A 9,034-nucleotide genomic window follows, 5' to 3' on the forward strand; every position below is an offset into this window, starting at 1 on the left:
AATAAGATATATTCATTTTATTTAATGAGTATTTCTTGTGTAGACAGTACATTTAAGAGTGAGCGGTTAGTAAATATTAAATTTAACACACTAAATGTATACGAATGCAAATTAGTAAAGTTCACTTTGAATAATATTCTGCATTGGCTATTATTATAGAACATCTTTTTCATATAGACTGCTATAAAAAGGGCTGACTTCTATTTACATATGTAATTGGTGTAAATATTTTTCTCATGTGCATAGTTTCATATAAAGATAGCATTTGGGCTCAGATATTTATCGCATATTTCTTTCTTCATCTTATTATTTCACATGGATATTTTTGCGGAGTATCCAACATGTGTGTGTATTTATTTCAAATTCTTTCAACCAGATAATGAAATCTTCACAATTGCTTATATTTGATCTAACTTCGCGATGAAAATTCTGAGAAGAAATCGACGATACTTTAATTATTTTGTTGAGAAAATTGACTGGTAAAATATATTCAACCGTCTTGCTTAAATCTTTAAAGTGCGCGAAAGGTCATGTGACATGGCAGAAATATTACTGGATGCCCATTGGTCCATCCTAGAAGCCACTCCCTTGGTGGCTACACAAATGTGCACTTGTGAAATGTGCCATCGGGAGTTTGATGAGTGAACAACATTTTAAGCTACAGTGCCAAGCAGGGGCAGATGTTCAATGCTTACAGTAATTGACATTTTATTAAAATTTGCATATGAATATACAAATACATTGTTACACAATATGCAGCTATTCAGTGGGCAGACAAGGCAGTACGGCTGATATAATGATGTAGCAAAAACTTTAAAGAGCATTATTTGTAAACTTAATTGTCTGCACATTCTTTAATAAAAATTAGACTACTAAAGTAACTATTGAATTACTATTGAACGGAGAATGTTAGTCTGGTGCACATTTGTACTGTTTGCGTTCTATTCTGGCCCACAGAGATCCTGGACCAGAGCTTCAACCTTTTTCCTTTACATGTTTGATTTTCCTCACCCAAAAAGACACCGAAGTTCGTGCACCAACTGCCTTAATTCAATATTCTACTATAAGATGTAAACAAAGTTTTAAATGTAAACAAATGGCGCTCTCGTTAGGCCTAGTACCACTTTTAAATTACTGATAATTCTACAACTACTGTATGTAGATTAACTAAAGACATAAAAACGTTAACCAAAACATAAGAACAACATGATTCAATCACTTTAAAATAATACATGTAGGTGCGGCCGATTGCTACAAAAAAGGGAGGTGCACATCCAGATGTTATAGGAGACCCATATGGTACATATAGACTGCAATAAAAAGATAACATGTTAAATTTCAATGTTCCACGGCTAATCGTTTTTGAGTTATGCGATATATATATACACACAAAAAAAATTCTTTCTAAATCCATTTTAAATACATTTTACAATCCGTTTTGAAAAAGTCCTTTGTTCTGTCCGTGAGCACAGAGATCCTGGAAAAAAATAGGCTAAATGGATTCGAGAGCGGTCAAAATGGATATTTTTTTAAATATGATATGCGAAATTTTTTCTATTCTAATACTTCCTTTACTTAAAACTTCTTATACAAGAAAGTAAAAATAACATCGTTCTGAAGAACTGCTAGCCAATATTTTTTTTCTACAAATGGTGGGCACTTGCCAATAACGGCATTCGCCACTACCAAGGCCAGAAGAGATGACCATTTTATTATGGAGGCACCTAATAGGCGACCCTCTATACTGTCCGGCGGCCTGCTAGCCAATATCAAGACACTCAATTTAATAAAGGGAGTGGTGAACCAAATATAGCTTGCCTAGCGCTATGCTGTTTCATATAAAATTACAGAACAAGTAAAAAAAATTAGTAATGAAAAGTAATTAGTAATGAAAATTAATTAGTAATTAAAAAAATTAATAATGAAAAATCGGAATGAATGTATGAATGTTTCTCGCGCTGTGAAAAAACGACGGTACCGAGAGCCATTAAATTTTGAATAACGTTGTTCTCTACCTGAATATCTGCACCTGGAAGTCGGAATTTTATATTTCAGATTTTGTAAAACTTTAATGAATTTTTAACGAATTCAACGATCTGAGCTGTGGCAACGCTGGACGGAACAAAATAAAACATGATATTTAATTAATAAATTTAACACACAAAACGTCAATATGAACACTGATATGATGAACTAAGGAAAAACTGAAAGGAATAGAAAAATATATGCGAACACTTTATTAAACACATGCTACTCTTAAAATTCTTGTAATTTTGCTGTTGAATTGTATATGGCGTAGGTGCGAAGAAAATGATGCTTAATAATACAGCTAAAAAGACAAAAAGAAATAGGATAGCATGAGTGAGTGCAATAGCAGAGTGGTAGACTGCGAACTGAGCGAGAGCGTAAAAAACGTTAACAGTTCCTTTTAAGCGATTGTTAAAACTTGAATCCTTTCAGATTATCCCCCCTTTACTTTTTTTTTTCTCTAATTTTATCATAAGCTGGGGGGGGGGAGGTTCTTTTTTTTTATACTCAGTTACAAAGCTTACTTGTTTTAGGAATCATTTCAACAGTAAGCATCATACCTCTGGAATTTCAACTTAACTCGAAGAGGGGGGGGGGGGGGGAAGTGAAGAAAAAACTTGGAATCTGATGCTCCAGATTCCTACTCAAGGGTCAAAAGTCATATTTTTTTAATTACTATTTGCAACAATAAATTTATTTTTTTACCTCGTGTTCGTTTTGCATTCTTCTGCACAAAAGGCCTATGGTAACTGTATATACGTACGTGCCACAGTTTATGACACCTGTTCCCATGGTTTGACTTGCAAATACGGCATCACAGATCGTATTGCCCCAGGTCGTTTAGTGTTTCGAATTGCTTCTTAGTACCAGCCATGCATTCAATGCGATAGAAAGATAGAAATCGGAGCCGCTTCAGGCCAATGGGAACAACGAGGGTATGATGTGCGTCGATCCATAAGATCTTTTTTCAAGTCGCCAATGCACTCTGTACTCTGAATTGGCTCATTCTTCTGCGATCGGCTTTTTAAATGCCTTGTATTTTCGCCATATTTCCAATATAGGACAGATTTTTCTTTTTTTTTTTTTTTTCCGGTCAGCGATCAACTTCCATAGCACGATTGTCTTTACGCGTCGAAAGAGTTTTAACAACACGTACATTATTAATTGCATTGCTTCCAACGAAAAATACCAAACGGTTACTAATAATTTCATATTGTTCTACAAATGACCAGATTATGGTTGTTTATAAACTGCTCATTTTGTACATTCTGGAAAAGGATTATGATTATTTAGAATACAGAAAAGCACTGGAGGGCTATCCGTCGAAAGAAAAGGATGTCTTCATTTGGGATGTTTTAATGCGAAGTCATATTCATGTCACGCATGAGGAAAACAGTGAAAATTCCCATGCAGCCGGCCATTCGTAGAGATTTAAAACCTGGCTCAAGCTAACAAAGTACAGCGGTTTTAACGCTCATATTCGTGCTTAAAAGATAAATGAAAGACGTTCCACTTGAACTAAATTATCTAGTTTTATTTTATTCAAACACGATATTATACTTTTCCTTAAACAAAAATTTCTCTTTCAAATTAAAAAAAAAAAAAAAAAAGTAGAGTTGCATAGTATAAATTTCAGTCAGTAGGCTTCTAGTATACAACTTATAAACAAGCCAGGCCTGTGTGAGCGAGTGGAATACGTAAATGCATCCGGGGGGGGGTGCGCAGCTTTTTCCTGATATACCAGTGTAGATAAGGTTGCCATTTACGACAGAAGAAAAGATATGGATTTTTCATGGGTCGGGTTATTTAATTATGATAAAATATAAGAGTTATCTAAAGACACATTCCTTCGTGCAGTTCTATCTAAGGAAAACATTTGGCTCACATTTGTTTTACACTTTGGAGCAGTGGCGTAGCTAGGGTGGGGCAAGCATCGTCCCCGGGCGCAGCCATTCAAGGGGCTCCAAATTGATGCAACGAAATTTTGAAATGTTTTCCATTCTTGGCACACAGAAAGGGGCGCAAATTCTTCAGTTGTCCCGGGGCGCTGGAAACTCTAGCTATGCCCCTGCTCTGGAGAAAAGATGAAAACATCCATGCAGCATGTTCGGTTGTTGGCAAAAGGAAAAATGGCCTGTAGAGTTCACACGCGGGATTCTCTTTGTGCAGACATTAAATTATCGATGAGTAGAAAATACTTCTTTGTTTACCTGCTTAATTCTTTTAAACTGGAAGCATATATTATAGAATGATTTCTTTACTTTTTCAGAAGATATTAACTTCTAAGTGAATGCAATGTTTTTTACTCTTGGAGAACAAAGACCGTCAGAACCTAATATCAAATTGCGGTCAGAATATATAAAGTTTTATCCAAAAATGTAGCCAAAACAGCAGCTTCTGTTGCATAAATTTCATGAAGAAACTGAGGTCGTTACAGCCTGTTACAGAAACAGTTGATGATCCGTAGATGAAATCAGAAATAAAAGATTCTGATAGAATGTAACAAATAACTGTATCCATAAAAATATTTTACCTGTTCCATTTAATTCAGCTTAACGATAATTGAAATAGTCGTAAACAACATATTTCGTCTAACATTTCTACAGATTTTATGAACAGCTTCTGATCTGGAAGGTACCATATTTTATCTTGGCTATCCACCAGTAGTCAAATTGCACTGGATACAAGTGAATTCTCATGTTTATTTAAATGTAAATATCAGCCACTTTCTCGTTTTCCCTTAAGTCCTTCAAATCTGATCAAATATTTTGGCTAGTTTAGCTAAAATTAATTATTTTAGGCTTGTGTTTCGCGACATTAAATAAAACTTGTTAATTTACTTATAGTTGCAATTTTTTCATTGGTTTAAATAATATAAAAAAGGTAACACACAAATCTGATAAAATATTTTCGCCAGTTTAGCTATATTATGTGTAATGTGAAAACAACATTATACAAAGCCAAGGAAAGAAAGAATAAAATAATATATAGTGGTATCTAAATTTTCTTTAGAATTTCCAGAAGCATCAAAAAACCCTAGACATGACTTAGAATGTTCTGTTGATGTTTATAAGCTGCAAATTTACCCAACACTCTAGAAGACTAGCCTGCAATGTTAGGCAAATCCGTAGCCTATAAAAAACAGTGTAAACGCTGGACATTTGTTTAATCCTTGAGATCCATTGCTTACACATATGATGCACTTGATTTATGAAATTTTTGTTAATTCTCTTTTCATGAATACAGTGTAATTAGTCAGCATGACAACTGCTTTCTCTTAAAATTTTACTGTATTCTAAGTCATTTTGATTCACTATTTTTTATTCTTGAGCATGAACTGCAATTTTTTTAAACATAATATTTTTAATTACACAATTCTTCTTGAAATAAAATAAAAAAGAAAGAAAAAATAAATAAACGATTGGTTATTAACTATGTAATATATGGCTTTAAAAATACTTTTCATTAATTGCATTACAATCAAATGCCGACAAAAATTACCATTTGGGTACATTATAAATACAATCTATTTCAAGTTAATATAATTATTATTAAAAAATAAAGAACTAAAGTATGAAGGAATGTGCTATTGCTTTTTTCTCCCCTTCTTAAACAATTTCATAATAATCTAGTTAAATATCTTATGCTTTCTCGACTCTGAGAACTAGCTATGCACAAGATGTCACATGGGATATAAAATTAAAAAGTTCAGGTTTCGGACAGTGGCAACGTTTGCTAAGGCGAATGAAAGATTTATGTATGGTGGCGGTTATTTATGTATGGCTGGTAAACGTTATATAAGCTAACGAAAGTAAAAGTCCAAATATTTTGAAGACACTGTTAAGGACAGTTCTAAAATTCGGTTTACACAAAACAGGACAATCCAATTATTCACATTTTGTTTTAAAAAATCTTTGTCTGTGTCCTCCTCCAATCACCTGTGCGGACAGTTCAGTTCAGGTATCTGGAATTTAATTACCTATGTATTTTTTAAATTCCTACTATTAGCTTATACTCTCCCTATATCTTGTTCAAATTTTCAATCGTTAATAAAATAGTTTTTATTTATCCACTCAAGTTCAAGTACATTTTTTTAAAACTTGCAATGGATGATACTTGATGTTAATGCAATTTTTTCACATATTATAGTCAATTACTACTTATTTATTTCTGTTTATCGGAACTAAAGATATGCTGTTTTTATTAAATATATTATAAGACTTAAATAATGACCGTTTATTAGGAATTCTCACGTGTTGTAAAAATTAATTTTATAAACAACTTATAAATAATAGTATGTGACTGTGATAAATGGGATTGTAATATTTAACAAAAATAAGTGTCAACAGTAAGACAGAGTTCTAAAAATAAGTGGCAACAGTGAGATTTTTAAATTGTATGGAATTAAAGAATCGTATTTTTATAGAGTTGGATGAAGCGGATTTAATGTCCCATTATGTAGCGAAAATTCTCCCCATATTTCTAAGTTAACGTGATAATAATATATGTTTAAAATATAACCCTTTAAAATGACCCTTGCTTCACAAACGAAGAAAGCGAAAAGAAACTACAACACAACGCAAGCGACGATTAGAGAAAAACATAAGCGCCAAGAAAAGCTTCCTACGAAAACTCTTCGCAGCAGGTCAAGCATATGTCGCTTTTTTGTCGTGTAAAATCATTAGATGGAATATTAATCAAAGAATTGGACTGCTCGAAACTCACTGGAAAGGTTCCTTGCAATAATGAAGTTTTAAAAGAGATGGATAGAATGAGAAATTATAGACCACCATCAGCTTCATAAATTGGAAACGAAAAAATGTTAATAATGTTCATAAGAAGTAACTAAAATAAATTTTTTCTTTGTTGACCTAAATAGGAATTGACTTTAAAAAAAAAATTATTTTAGATTACTCGGTTTAAATAAATTAGCTCCGAATTATTAATTATAATACCGGAATTATTTAATTTATATGTGCTCAGCAACAGACAAATATTGTCATCTTACATTTGCTAAAATAATAAAAAAATACAATGATAACCTTTCTTTTTTCGTGTATTTTTATATAAGAAGCTTTCTTTCATTTAAACTTAATATCAGCTACTAAAATTAGTATTTCTCATTACTAAAAATGATCATTTTGCTAACCATTATTCAGTTCTAAGCAAAAGAATATATAATACTGTTCAATTATCATTCAATTATTATTCAAAATTTATTCAATTGAGAGAGAGGGAAAAGGATTCCATTTTAGTACATGATTTAAATATCTTTTGCATGGTCAGATATGAATTCAATATTCATTTATTATTCAAAATTTCTCGATTTTTTCTACTTTGAAAATTATTCAATTTAAAAACTAATTAAAAATGCTTTTTATTTGATTATAAAATTTAGCTTGACAATTGCCGTACTGAAAATAAGCAGTTATATTAAAAATTATTGACATATTTTTTGTAATCCTGCTACAATTATTTGTTTTGAAAATTCTGAACATTTTACTTCAACAAATTTTATGCTCAAACAAATGATATTTTTTCTGCAATGCATCTGCCGAGCACAACCAATTATAAGTATAGAGTTCTAAAATTCAAATATTTTTTACTAGCCGTCTGATCCTCCTAAAAACATTTTTCCCTTCCAATGTATTCATAAAAAAACTGTAATCAAATTATGTGCATTGCTAAAAAAAGTGCTTTAATAACTACATTAGATTCTAGTAACTAAAACTATTACTTTACATTTACACAAAACCTACACGTTTATTATTTGCATATAGCAAAAAATATAAAATTGTTATGTGAGTACTGCAGCGCAAAACTATTTTTTTCCATTATAAATTTATAAAATTCAAATGTAAGTACTCATTTTAATTAATGTTACTTTCAAACAAATAATTCATATTTTGACAACCGTTTCTTAAGCAAGATAAAAAATATTAATTTATTTGAAACAAACACCTTACCTTCGCATCCAGGATTCCATTTGTCATAACTGTTAATCCAACCCCAGGTGCAAATCGCAATTGTACTCCAGGTCTAATAATTAAAGTGGCATCCCTTTCAATAATAATATCTCTGCGAACTTCATATGGAGAACTCTCCCAATTTAATTCTGTTCTGCTAGAAATATAACCGCCGAAGTCGGTCGAGCCAAGCGCGGGGTTTTGAAAACTTGCAAAAGTCAACAAGAAGACCCACCACACACCCCCTATAAAAGACATCATGATGTACAGTTCACCACTAGGCGGGGGACCATTCACCACAACAACACACCTGAGGATTCGAACAATTAGGCTTAAGAAAAGCTCTCTCTCGGTTATTCGAATATGACCGTAAAATACGATGAAAAAAGGGGGATCCTTGACACAAAACGCTGTTCTTTTCCAAATTTTCTTTCTCACATATTGTCGCTCCTTTGATCATTCGAACTCCCACCAATAGCATTCCCCTATTCACTCTTTTGAAAACCGTCCGAAACTTCTGACCAAGGGTGGAGTTCACTACTTTACAAAGTGTTGTTACCTAACTTTTTCATTTTTTGACGCTTGTCTGCAAAGTGGTTTCTGAATCGAAGGGTTGCCATACTTACCTTGAGCGCCAAATAGTATTTATTTTTTTTCGCCAAATGCGCGGCGAATAAGAATAGTTATGTTAAAATACGAGACCAATAATACTGTTTAAGAGATTTACACAAATTTTAAAAAACGATTTTGTTGAAGAGAAAAGGTTTCCATTTTAAAAGTATATGCTTTAAATACCTTTTGCATGGTCAGATATGAATTCAGTATTCAATTACTCTTCAAGCTCAGATTATTTGAAAATTATATAAATATGAATCAATTCAGTACACGCAATGAAAAAAAAAATAAAATTTACAATTATAATATTTGTGACAATTACATAATATTTTATAACTTTAATCTTAGCCAATTCAAAAACTTCGCTTATTTCATTAGAAAACATTGTCTTCACTAAGAGGATCTCTGAGGGATAATATTGTTTA

The 9,034-nt window shown here is 32.1% G+C and overlaps 1 protein-coding gene across 1 annotated transcript in view; it reads right to left on the reverse strand.

Moving 5' to 3' along the window:
* The window catches only part of bark (C-type lectin domain-containing protein bark beetle), a 186,215-nt gene extending 177,649 nt beyond the window's left edge, over window positions 1-8,566 (reverse strand). The window contains exon 1 of the mRNA XM_085814689.1: window positions 7,995-8,566. Coding sequence (XP_085670815.1) covers window positions 7,995-8,255 — 261 coding nt within the window. The 5' untranslated portion in view covers window positions 8,256-8,566. The remainder of the gene's footprint in view (window positions 1-7,994) is intronic.
* Window positions 8,567-9,034: the final 468 nt, after the last annotated feature.

Source organism: Stegodyphus dumicola, chromosome 4, assembly GCF_044657685.1.
Source record: "Stegodyphus dumicola isolate Sdum_Otavi_A_Nest chromosome 4, ASM4465768v1".
Taxonomy (NCBI): domain Eukaryota; kingdom Metazoa; phylum Arthropoda; class Arachnida; order Araneae; family Eresidae; genus Stegodyphus; species Stegodyphus dumicola.